The 13,190-nt window shown below is 42.7% G+C and overlaps 1 protein-coding gene and 1 long non-coding RNA gene across 6 annotated transcripts in view; one reads left to right on the forward strand and one right to left on the reverse strand.

The window, feature by feature from the left end:
• Positions 1-687: 687 nt before the first annotated feature.
• On the reverse strand, positions 688-7,531 carry LOC126085138 (uncharacterized). Its single transcript, XR_007519177.1, has 3 exons — positions 7,366-7,531; positions 6,377-6,477; positions 688-1,128 (listed from the first exon to the last, which is right to left on the reverse strand). It is a non-coding gene; the product is annotated as an uncharacterized LOC126085138 (long non-coding RNA).
• Positions 7,532-8,637: 1,106 nt separating this feature from the next.
• Positions 8,638-13,190, forward strand: part of PPP4R1 (protein phosphatase 4 regulatory subunit 1) — a 181,257-nt gene continuing 176,704 nt past the window's right edge. For all 5 annotated transcript variants that reach the window (XR_007519172.1, XR_007519171.1, XM_049900164.1 and 2 more), the window contains exons 1-2: positions 8,638-8,746; positions 8,979-9,023. Coding sequence is in view for 2 of the 5 variants with exons in the window: in XM_049900162.1 (XP_049756119.1) it covers positions 8,740-8,746; positions 8,979-9,023 (52 nt within the window). In the remaining 3 variants the exon portion in view is untranslated. The remainder of the gene's footprint in view (positions 8,747-8,978; positions 9,024-13,190) is intronic.

The raw sequence follows: 13,190 nt of genomic DNA on the forward strand, positions 1-13,190 counted from the left end.
TTCACTTGTTTTTTCAGGTCTGACTACTCCGCCATCTTGGCTCTGCCTCTGTTTTCACTCTCTTAATAGTGTCTTTGGATAAACCAAAAAAAAAAAAAAAAAAACCAAACCCAGTGCCGTCGAGTTGATTCTGACTCATAGCGACCCTATAGGACAGAGTGGAACTGCCACACAGAGTTTCCAAGAAGCACCTCATGGATTCAAACTGCCGACCCTTTGGTTAGCAGCTGTAGCACTTAACCACTACGCCACCAGGCCTTTGGATAAACAGAGCTTCTTAATTTTAATATAGTCCAATTTATCTTTTTCTTTCGCTGTTAGTGTTATCTTGTTTGCTAAGAAATCATTCCCTACCCCAAGGCCAGGAAGATACTTGATGTTATCTTTTATTATTATTATGGCAAAACACATATAACAAAATATTTGCCATTTTAACAATTTTAAAGTGCACAATTCAGTGACATTAATTACATTTACCATTTTGAGCAGCCATCACCATTATCCATTTCCAAATATTTCTGTCACCCTAAACAGAAACTCAGTTCCCCCTATGCAGTATGATTCCCCATTCCCTTGTCCCCCCAGATGCTTATGACCACTAATGTACTTCTGTCTCTATACATTTGCCTATTCTAGATACTTCATATAAATGGGACAGTAAATATTTGTCCTTTTGAGTCTGCCTTATTTCACTCAGCATGTTTTCAAGGTTCATCCATGTTGTAGCCTATGTCATCTTTTGAAGCTTTATTGTTTTACCCCACTGGGATCTCAATCCATCTGTAATTAATTTTTGTATATGGAGTGAGATGGGGCCAGGTTTCTTTTTTTTTTTAATATGGCATTTCAACTGAGCCAATGTCGTCTTTCTCCTGTGTTACCTTTGTCTTGCTCTTACTCCCCTTCATTGCCACTGTTTTATTAGTCCGTCTGTTTTATTGGTCCATTTGTTTCATTGGTCTATTTGTTTCATTGGTGTTTGTTTATGTACATTCCAATACCATACTTCCTTAAGTATTGTAGCTTTAGTGTAAGTCTGGATATCAAATTGAGTAAGCACCTCTCACTTTGTTGTTCTTCAAAATTATTGCCTTGGCCCTGTGCATTTCCACAGGAGACTGTTGACATCTACAAAAAAAAAAAAAAAAAAACTGCTCAGATTTTGACTGGTAATGAATTGAATCTATGTATCAATTTGGAGGGCAAAATATCTTTAAAGAACTATATTTTTAATCTGTAACTTCAATGCAACTCTCCCATTTTATGTAATAAATTATCTCAATAATATTTTATAGTCTTCTATGTAATAATCCTGCATATCTTTCATTAGACATTCCTAGTTTTTTGACTTTTTTGATCCTTTTGTAAAATGGCATTTAAACTTGTATTTATAGTTATTGGGTGCTGATCTATATAGAATTGAATTTTCTGTAATGATCTTATATCCAGTACTAAATTTCTTCTCAATTTTAATTGCTTATTTGTAGTTTCTTATATTTTCTACATATGCAATCATGTCATTTGTGAATAATGACAGCTTTACTTTGGAAGAGGGAGATTCGGTGCGGGAGGATGTAGAGAAACCGAAACCACCATACACTACTGATGGAAATGTGAAATGATGTGGCTGCATTGGAAAAGTCTGGCAGCTGCTCAGCATACTAAACATAGACTTATCATAGGACCCAGCAATGCCTCTCCCAGCTATATACCCAAGAAAAATGAAAACATACATCCACACAAAACTTGTACTCAAGTGTTCATAATTCCATTAGTCATGATAGCCAAAAAGTTGAACCAGCAGAAATACTGATCAGCTGATGAATGGATAAATAAAAGTGGTATATCCAAATGGTAGAATATTATTCAGCAACAAAAAGGAATGCAGTACCGATACATGCTTCAAACTGGATGAACTGTGAAAACATTATGCCAAGTCACATCAGTAACAAAACACCACACATCGTATGATTCCAGAACAGGCAAATTCATAGATAGAAAGCAGATTAGTGGTTATCTAGAGCTGGGGTCTTTGAGGGTAGGAATAGTGAGTCACCGCTAATGGATAGGGGTTTTTTTGGGGGGTGATGAAAATGTTCTCAAATTAGAGTGTGGTGATAGTTGCACAATTCTGTGAACATACTAAAAATCATTGAATTGTACACTTAAAATGGGTGAATTGTATAGAATGTGATTTACATCTCAATAAAGATGTTTAAGAATTTTATGCAGGACTTTGAAAGCTTTTTAAATAGGAGATAAAGATACACTAATGTTCTTGAGTATAATTTCTGAATTTGATGATTTTTGGTGATTTTAATTTTTTCTTTACACTGTACTTTCCTGGAATTTCCAAGAACATGCATTTTCACAATTTGAAAAATCAAAAAAGAATAAATGTTACAAAGATATAGAAACCCATCCCCATCTGTCCCTCTTCCCAGGAACATGGTTTGAGGGAGAAGTGAGCTGGCATCTGAATTCAAGATTGTCCACCCTGTATAACTTGGCTAAAAACAGAGAATGAAATGTTAGTCAACTGGAGCTAAAGGGGCAAAGGGCATTTGTTGGGAGGAGGGTATGAGGGCATGTGTTCGGGATTTTCATAGGACTGATATGAGCAAAGTATCACACAAGAAAGCTAACTTTTGCATCGTTGGCCAGAACAAATTGAAAAAGCCTAGATAGAAAGTTGCTAGTATGGGTGTAAAATAGTTACTACCTTGGTCAGGATTTTAGGTGAGAAGTGGAAAGGGTGACTCTTCAAATGTTTCGATGGCAACATCAGTAGGAATGGTTACGGTCTAGGAGTCTCTGGAATGGAGTCCCAGTGGCACAGTGGTTAAGTGCTCAGCTGCTAACTGAAATGTTGGCAGTTCCAACCCACCAGCTACTCCACGTGATGTGGCAGTCTGCTTCAGTAAAGATAACAGCCTTGGAAACCCTGTGGGGCAGTTCTCTGTCCTACAGGGTCACTGAGTTGGAATCGACCTGATGGCAACGGGTTTGGTTTTGGGGTATCGCAAACAGTTGACTGCTCAACAACTAGGCCACCCGGGAAGACAGGCCTGGCAATTGGCTTCTGAGAGATCAGTCTTAAAAATCCTACGGAGCACAGTTCTACTCTGCCCCACAGGGTAGCTGAGTTGCAATCAACTTGATGGCAATGGGTTTCGTTTTTGGGCATCGCAAACAGTTAACTGCTCGACTACTAGGTCACCTGGGAAGACAGGCCTGGCAATCTGCTTCTGAAAGATCACAGTCTTGAAAATCCTATGGAGCACAGTTCTACTCTGCACACATGGGGTTGCCATGAATTGGAATTGATTCCAAGGAAACTGACAACAAAACAGTGATGGTATCATGACATTAAAGATGCTGACAAGACCATACATGTAGAAGAGGCTCTCTTGACAGCAGAGAAGTCAGCTAAGGGACAATTTTGATGGAAAAGTCATGAACATGAGATGGAAAAGTCATGAACATGATGATATGCACACACTATTACCATTATTTAGAACCAGGATTCCTAGCTTTGAATTCTAAGTCCCCCATTTGCTATCTAGGAGTCCTGGTGGTACAGTGGTTAAGCACTCAGTTTCTAATCAAAAGGCCAGTGGTCTGAACTCATTAGCCACTCCATGGGAGAAAGTCGTGGCAGTCTGCTTCCGTAGACTGGAAACCCTACAGAGCAGTTCTACTCTGTCCTATAGGATCACTATGATTTGGAATCAACTCAATGGCTATGGGTTACTTGCTATCTGACCTTTGTCAAAATACTTAAGCTCCTTGAACTTTTGGTTTCTTTATTTTTTTTAATGGTAATATTAATACTTACTTCACAGAGTTGTTTTTAGAATTAAATGAGAAAGTAAAAAAGCACTTAACATAGTGCCTGGCAATATGCTTCAAAATGCTTTAAAATGTAGCATGTGGTTATGACTAAGGAGGCTGAGTGAAGGGTGTACAGGATCTCCCTGCACTTTTTTTTACGCCTTCATATAAATCTGTTTAAAAATGCATTAGCTATCTTGTATATGAATTGTGTCACTGTGGTAATATTTTTCTTACCAAATGAAGGCTCAAGGACATGGGACACAAGCAATTTTGTCACAAAGAGTTACACAGAAGTAGAATTCAAATGGAAGCAATTTCTGCTGAACTGTAGAACCATGGAGCAGTGTTGATATAACGGGACCTTAGAATCTGGGCAGAGTGACCACTGGGCTTATAAATTAGAATATGTGGTTTGTTTATGAGTTTTCCCTGGTGCAACTTGACTCATCCATTCGGATTCAGAATCTATAAATATTTTCTCAGCACTTACTTATTCTGAGCCAGACGGTGTGGGTAGGCTCCTTTGCATTGCTTTGAATGTGACTGCAACTAAAACTCTGTGAATTTTAAGAGGAAGGTATAAAGAAAATTAGCATTACCGTTTTAATCCATGTAAGGCTGTTTACACACCTCAGTTTTTCTAATGAAATTAAAATGCCTGCATTCTGTCCCTCTGCTGGAATAACTACACGATTCTTCAGTGGAGAATCCTTCTGGCCTACTGACCCGGAACACCCTGAAAAGTGCTAGAGTGCTGGAGACAACACAGTGGGTTTACTTTCTTTTACACTCGGTATACACCAGTGGTTCTGACAGCATGCACTCCTATGTCCAGAACAAGCAGATGGACAAACCTCGCAGATGTGGCTGAATATTGGCTAACGGCTGGTGGCTGGTTGCACCGCTGCACTCTGCGGCCAAGCTCCAACTCACAGATGGAGAAAAAACAGCCTGAACAGGGAAAACTCTGGAGGGATCTCAGTTTTGAAGCTATTTTTTAACTTCGTTTCTTTTTTTTAGGGTGGTGTGAGAAAATGTATCTTTAGCTAATGAGAATAAAAAGAGATCCAGTGACTTTAAAAAAAACAAAACCAAACTACTGGAGCTCTAGGCGAGGCCAAGATTTTGCATTTTGGAATGTCATCTTGACATGGAGCTTTCAAAGGTGCTAAAAGCAGCATAGAGAGGAACAACAAGAAAAATTTCACACAAATAATTACACCTTTATACAACGTACCAAAACGTATAGGGAGCTTTAGGAAAGAGATTGGCAATTAAACAAAACAAAATAAAGAGGAACATACTTATTCTTCTTACTTGGTAATAACAATCTAGGAAGGATAGCTTACCAGCCTGGCTCTAAAATACTGTTGAATGAAAATTTGTTTAAAAAGTACTTTTATCTCATAAATGTTTTTGCATTTTCAAATTCACTTTTTTTTTTTAATCAGTTAAAACAATAACTGATAGGTCTGCCTTTTATATACTTTCAGCTTCAAGAATGATCATTCTGAAGAAAAAAAGTAAACAGTTCAATTGCCAACACCAGAATTAGTCAGTGGGACAGCATCAGGCAATGTCAGGTGGGGTGTTGACAATATTTTCTCCATGGTATTTGTTATGTTTGAGTTTGAAGGGCAAAATCTATCAATTTCCAAGGCTCCCTGACTGCTAACAAATCCTTCCACTATTATTTGAAAAAGGATTTATCCTTAAATATTCATGCTTTCGTAGACGTAGTTGGATGATACTTTAAAAAACAAAAAAATAACATAAACCTGACCGTGGCCCTTCCCTATCTTACAGATTTCAGTGGCAGCAGAGCAGGGCGGGAATTCAGAGCTCGTGCTGTGTGCTAACCACGAGACAACGCTCAGCTTCTGGCATCCACAAGCCAGCGTGCAAGTGGGCACAGGTACCTACAACAATGATCACTATTCTCTGTTAAAATACCACAGTTTATATGAAGGGAACAGAGTGCTAGTTTATAAATGCTGGGTTAGAAACATATCTTTGAGAAAGGAGTGGAGAGTGAGGGGAAAAAAAAAAAAAATCAAATGTGAAAAACATGTGCTTGTGCTAAACTATAAATAAGGCTACTCGATGGAAATGTTTAAGAACCATACTGCCTAAAGGCTCCCGTTGTTGTGTAATGCAGTTCAGATGATAATCAAACGTGAAGCTCTTGCTTCCTTTGCTGTTCTTCCTGGAATAGTGACCTAAACTTACTCAGGGCTAGCTCCCAAGGCAGAGGTAGTTACTCCGTGTCCTAGGATAGCATTTGGGACATAATCTCTATTTTATCACCATCACTGAGGACTGTAAGTCGGGCTTTTCTGGGTAGACTTTTAAGAATTTTTTCTTCGCCTATGTATGCCCAGTGAGAGAAGCTTAGCTGGCGCTCAGAAGATTTTGTGTTGTTGCAAAAAAACCACAAGCTAGTGTGAAGAGCGAACTCCTCTTGCCTCCTTCTCCTACCCTGAATTGCTAAAGTGGTGGGTGTCAATAAGGCAAGTGGGGCAGCATGGCAGGAACTCACAGGGTTTCAATCATCTGGGACTAGTTTCTGTTGACAGTTTATGAACTGCTAGGTCTTGTCATTTTGAGAGTTAGTGTCAGCTGAAATCACATGCTTGCGTTCTGTAAGGGAAGGAGAGAAACACAATATGAAAATTTGTCCTGTTGTGTTAACTATTCAGAATTTGAGAAAATTAGACATGTATTTCTGATCACTTGGAGGTACAGTCTACTCTGATTTTTATTACTCTCAGAAATACACACTATGGAGCCTTAGTGGTACAGTGGTTAAGGGCTCCACTGCCAACCAAAAGGTTGGCAGTTCAAATGCACCAGCTGCTCCTTGGAAACCCTATGGGGCAGTTCTACTCTCTTCTATAGGGTTGTTATGAGTCAGAATCAGAATTGACTCTTTAGAAACAGGTTTGCCCTTTTTTTTTTTTTTTTTTTTAATGCAATCTGTGTTGCCTCTAGTAGTATCCGAGAGGGGTTTCTTTTGGAATAGCTATGTAGAAGACTTCATGGCAACGGTTTTTTTCCAATGTAGAACCCACTTTATTACACAAATTTATGGATGTCAGAGGTCTGATTCCTCAGTTTGAGAAAGGTTTGAGATTTGAGTCCACAGAGAGGCCCCTTGAAAGAAAGACCTATCTACTTCTGAAAACTCAGCCAGTGAAAGCCCCCTGGAGCACAATTCCACTCTCACATGGTGGGTCAGAATCCACTCAAGGGCAACAGTTTGGGTGGGGATTTCTCAGTCTCTGGCTCCTTGACAACGCTAAAGCACCAATACATTGTTTTTTTGTTGTTGTTCTTGTCCTTGGTTAAGACCACTATGCAGAAAGAAACCAACTGATTAACTTCCTCTCCAAGAGACCAGGCTCCCAGTAGTAGGGGCAGCAAGTAGTCAGTGTTTTGTTATCCACTTCAGAAGATTAACATTCCGGAGGCCTTGGGTGGAGGTGGAGAATAGGACAGTAAAATGGAGTCAGAAAATCTGATTCTTACCCTTGGGAGCTTGAGTAAATCACTTAATTTATCTGAAAAACAAACAACAAACGGAAATAGTAAAATCTGTGGTGCAGATTTCGGCTGGGCACCTCAAAACCAAACACAATTCCGTTGCTGTCAGTCCATTCTCCAACTCATGGCAAGGAGCGGCTGGTGGACTGGAACTGCCGGCCTTTTGTTTAGCAGAGGAGCACCTCAAACCAAAAAAAAAAAAAACATCGCCAGTAAGTCCATTTCGACTCACAGTAACCCTATAGGATTGAGTAGAACTGCTCTATAGGGTTTCCAAACAGTATCGAATGGATTCCACAGCACCTCAAGGGCCACCAAAATTATCAATTTTTAAAAAGATGGGAAACCCTGGTGGCTTTCCTCGTGGTTACAGAGCTCGGCTGCTAACCAGAAGGTCAGCAGTTAGAATCCACAGCCACTCCTTGGAAACTCTATGGGGGAGTCGTACTCTGTCCTATAGGGTCGCTATGAGTTGGAATCGACCCGACGGCAACGGGTTTGGTTTTTTTGGTTTAACAATAGGCATCCTTCATTGGGCACCTCCTAATGACAAGTACTGTACTGTTTCTTAACAAAAACCAAACCCGTTGCCGTCGGTTGGCAGCTGAGCTCTCAACCACTACGCCACGAGGGCTCCACATGTTTCCTACAGTCTTCATTTAATCCCAATATTCCCAAGAGGCAGGTGCCGTTCTTCATTTTACGAACTGACCAAACACCTACTAAGAAAACGGCAGCGACAGACTTTGAACCCAGGCCAGCCGCCGCTCTCGCTGGCGCGTCCCGCTTTGTCCGCTCCGCAGTGGCAGGCCAAACCCAGCGGAATAACCTAGGAACGAAGTGCCCTGGGTCTGAGAGCTGCCTGGGCACGGCCGACTCTCGCAAGGGTGACTTTGTCGCTAACTACCACACACCCCTGCCCGGTGCTTTGTGGCCGGCCACTCGGCGGGGCCCCGAGACCCGCGGGGAGGGCCCGCGGCGAGCGTGGTGGGCGAGGCCGGTGACCCAACAAAGCGGCGGCGGCGGGGCTGCGGCCCGGCCCGGCACACGCCGCAAGGCCCCGGCGGCGGCACTCGCCTCCCGCGTCGCAGCGCTTGGCGTCCGGGCGCCTCAGCCGAGGGAGCGAGCGCGCCGGGCCGGGCGGGGCGGAGGGACGCCGGCGCGCACCGCCCTTCCCCGCCGTCGGGAGCCTGCGCGCCCGCCCGGCCTCGGCCCGCCCCGCGCGCGCTCGCCGCCCCGCCTTCTCCCGCCGCCACCGCCCGCCCGCGCGCGCCCGCCCGCCCAGCGGCTCCCCGGCTCGCGCCGCGTCCATGTAGCCCCGGATCCCCGGGAGACCGAGGAGGAGGGGGCGACCACAAGATGGCGGGTACGTGCCCCTGCTCTCCGGCGGCGGCGGCGGCGCCCCCCGCCCCGCCCTACCTGCCTGCCGCCGCCACGCCGCCGCCGCCGCCGGCCGGATCGGGCCGGGCCGGATCGGGCCGGGCCGGGCCGGGCCGGGCGGGGGTCCCGTCGCGGGCGGGAGGTGGGCGCGGGGTGGAGGCGGGCTGCGCACGTCCCGCGGGGGTGCTGACCCGGCCTTCCTTTTCCCTCCCGCGCAGATCTCTCGCTGCTCCAGGAGGACCTGCCGGACGACGCGGACGGATGTGAGTGCGGCCTGGGCCGGGCGCGGCGGGAGGGCGCGGCGAGGCGGCCTGGGCGGCTGGCGACCCCAGGGAGACGCGCTGCCGTTAGGATCGAGGGCGCCGGGCCGCACGGGGACGGGCGGCGCCCGGTTGTGCACCCGCGTTCGGTCCCTACCCCCCGCCCACCCTCCTACTGCCCCCAGACCCCAGGCGGGGTTCCCGGTCGTCTGCTTTGGAAGGAGAAACTGGGGGAGCAGTAATTTGAAATGGGAATTGGGGTGTATTTTTCCTCTTTAAGTGTCGTCCGCGAGCCCCACCCCCACCCCCACCTCAACACTTCGGAGGAAGGAAGAGGCTATAATGAAGTGAGGTGTGTTTTCTTCGAGTTGCTCTCAAGTGTTACGGGGTGCAGCCGGCTGTAGGGCGGCTGGCTGTTCGCGCTCCCGCTCTTGGTCCAGTTTATTTCCCCAGTTTTGATTGTATGAAGATCCATAGCTGTACTTTTACCTTAGCTCTGAGCAGCGTTTAGGTTTCCCCGATACCCGTTTGGTTTGTGGATTACGGGAAGGTCAGAAGGTATGGACTTGATAGGTATTATTAGGTGTAGAGAGCATATTTTTTTAATCAGATGTTCAGAAGGCCCCCATACCTCCGTAAATATTATAATTGCAGCTTATCTTTGATAAAATGAAGTGTTAAAAGAGTTGATTTTTTTATTCAGAAAAGACTTTCTGATATTGTTTCCAGAATAGCGTCAGAATGTTAAATGTTAAACATTTCTTTTGATATTTGGACAGGAATTTTTCATTTTCTGTTTCGCTAAGCATCAGATGATTTGGGTCGATGAGAAAAAAGACTGAAAGAGAAGCAATTTAGTGAAAGAAGTCACAAATTACAGTTAGCTTTAAATAATTTCTATTCAACTAATGTTCCAGGATAGTGAGTTATGCAAAAATCCGGTTCTGAAAAGGATTTTAAGAGAGAAGTCTATGCAAGATGTGTTAAGTTTATGTCATGGGATCTCTCAGGTGGCCAGGAAATTGTTCTGATTTGAAGGGATAACCAGTGTAGAGTTTGTGGTTTATCTAAGGGAAAGCCTCACTGATAACTGAGGTTTACTGTGGCTAAAACCTATGTTAGTAATTCAGAGATGGTTGCAGGTTGAAATTGCTGTTTTTAAATGCTGTCTAGTTCATCTTTAACGTTGTCTAATGTGATTCCCTTTGTTCAAGTTAAGCTTAATTTTTAAATTCTTGCTTGTTACGAGCATAATGATTGTGAGGATGGCGCAGGATTGGGCGATGTTTAGTTCTGTCATACGTAGGGTCCCTCGGAGTCAGAACTGACTTGACTGACACCTAACAACAACAGAAGTACCTACAGTAAGGGGAAGGTGCAATTTAGGAAGGTTCTCTAAAAAGTTATTTTTAATGTAAATAAAGCATATCCAGGCTTATCTTTTGCTAAGTCTGGGTTTTGTTTGTTTTTAAGTAAACATTTCTCAAAGTGAGTAGTACTCATGCAGTGAGGGAAGGCTTTTACATTTCATTTCATGTTTTATCTTAGTCCATTTAGCTGCCTACTAATTAGTTTAAAATATTTAGGGAATCTGTTGATATCAGGGAAACCCTGGTGGCATACTGGTTAAGAGCTGTGGCTGCTAACCAAAAGGTCTACAGTTCGAATCCACCAGATGCTCCTTGAAAACTCTATGGGGCAGTTCTGCTCTGTCATAGGGTCGCTGTGAGTTGGAATCGGCTCAACAGCAATGAGTAAGGGTATTGATTTCAGGAGAACAGTGGTGGTTCAGTAGTAGAATTTTTGACTTCAATGTGGGAGACCCGGGTTCAATACCTAGACAGTGCACCCCCTGCTCAGCTACCACTTCTCTGTCAGTGGAGGCTTTGGGTGTTACATATTTGAACAGGTTTCAATAGAGCGTCCAGACTAAGACAGACTAGGAAGAAAGGCATGGCAGTCTACTTTTGAAAATCAGCCAGTGAAAACCCTATGAATCATGACAGTTCAATCCCTTGTGTATGGGGTCACCATGAGTCTAGGCCTAATAAAAACAACATTGATTTTCAGGCATCTTGCAAGGTTAGAATTAGAGAAATGACTGGTTATGTTATCTCTATACAGGAGCTTCTTATATTTAGGTTCTTCAAAACTTTGTAAATAAAAGATTTGTTCATTCAACAAGTATTTATGCATATCTGGAGCAAGAACTTCTGAGTATTCGTTTATTTTCAGCCAAGTGTTCTCTTATTTTCAATTAGGATCCTCCCACAATAAAGGGATGAGATGTAGTCTGTTTCTTTCTTGACCCTTTAGAACCATAGTCGAGAGGTGAAGACATAAAGAATTCAGCGATGATTTATTCATGAGCTTCAAGACTTCTGCTCAGTCCTGGGGATAAAGCAGTGAATGGAATGGTCACAATCCATGCCCTGTGGTGGTTTAGGAGCACTTTTATTATGAGTGCTATGATGAAAGTATAAGCGGCCATTTAGTGCAGTAGTTAAGAATAGGCTAGTGCCAAACTGCCTCGCTCCAATCTTTGGGCAATTCACTTAACTTATTTATGCCCAAGTTGTGTCCCTTGTAAAATAAGCATAATAAATATGTATTACTTATTTTTATTTAAGAACATTAAATAATGCATCTAAAGTGGCTAAAACAGTACATGGTAAATAATTACTGTGTATATGTTTGATCTTGTTGTGAGTTAAATAAGAGCTCTAGGGAAGCTTAAAAGGAAGAGCAGAGAAGGAAATTCTGATGCTGAGCATTACTGCTAATGCTTTCAGTGACCTTTTTTAGGTTCATTTTGTTCTCTGCATCTTATGATTAAAATGTTAGGCATTTGAAAGCACAGATAGTTTGTTTGCATGTTTATAATTTGGTTGAAGATTTTGTTAGAATAATTGCTTGTTTTTCTCAGTTGCTACAGTTTTTACAGGTGCTGCCTTTGCCAAGAATATTCAGGAACAAGGACTCTTTGGCCGTATGGCCAGTTGAAGGACCACTTGCCATCTGTTGGTAAGGGAGAGAGGATGAGGAGGAAATCTGGCAAGATGGTTGGTAAGGGAATGAGAAAGCTTGTCACGGAAATGTGCAAACATCATGGAGAAGTTGGAGAAGGTAGAGGATCTGAGCTTGTAGATAGAACGGAGCTTGGGCTGGTGCTACAAGTAGGCTATTTCTTAGGCTGTGAGTTTCTCTGTCTCAGGAAGCAGATATGGAGGCCCATGGGATGGAAGGAAATTATTTTTTGGTCGAGGTATAGAATCTTGGTTGCCTTTCCTAAATGCAGAGCCTAGACGAAGTGGAAGTAAGTACAATTATATAGGTAATGTACAGCTGTGGAGGCTAAGAAAGGACCTGGTATGAGTCTAGATTTAGAAAAGGGGACTTCACACAAGTCTCAGGCCTTCTGTTTTGATTTGTTCTGTTTTAAGCCCCAAAGTTTCTGTGTTGAGGTGGTAGAGTGGGGGAAAAGATTTAAGAAAATCTAGCAGTGTAAATGTAAATCAAAATTGCGTCTTTAAAAAACTGACAATAGTCAGATTTAAAATCTTTCTCTCATGCCTATAATTGACATAGTGGCTGCAACAATGAGCTCAAACATAGCAAGGATTGTGAGGATGGTGCAAGACCAGGCAGTGTTACGTTCTGTTGTACTTAGGGTCGCTGTGAGTTGGAATGACTTGATGGCACCTAACAACAACAATAGGATTTGATGAGTTAATGCTAGTGAAAATAATTTTGTTGAAGAGCTTTGAATAAAATTTAATTTTTATCAAAGTACTACATTAAGAAGTATTTTAAAAGAATGATTACACGACAGTAGTTTACAGTAGATCAGAACTCCTAAGTACCAGACAGAATTTTAACCCAGGCTTCTTGTACCTAAATACTGTTTTTTAAACACTGTGCTTTCTTAAATTGCATAGTTTACAGAATTGAACAGCCGAAACAATGTCTTCGTCTAGATGCTGCGTATGGCTTAATGTAACCTGGAGAGAGATTATTAGCAGTGCCCGGCTATAATATAGTTTAGTTTATGTTAATTTTTTTCAGCTGTAACTAACTGGTATTGAAGAGTGCTTGGATCTGAATTATGGAGTATACTGCACCACAGAATTTTCTGTATTTGTTGAAGTTTTGTAATCCTTTTACATTGTT

The sequence above is a fragment of the Elephas maximus genome, chromosome 11 (assembly GCF_024166365.1).
Source record: "Elephas maximus indicus isolate mEleMax1 chromosome 11, mEleMax1 primary haplotype, whole genome shotgun sequence".
NCBI classification, from domain to species: Eukaryota; Metazoa; Chordata; class Mammalia; order Proboscidea; family Elephantidae; genus Elephas; species Elephas maximus.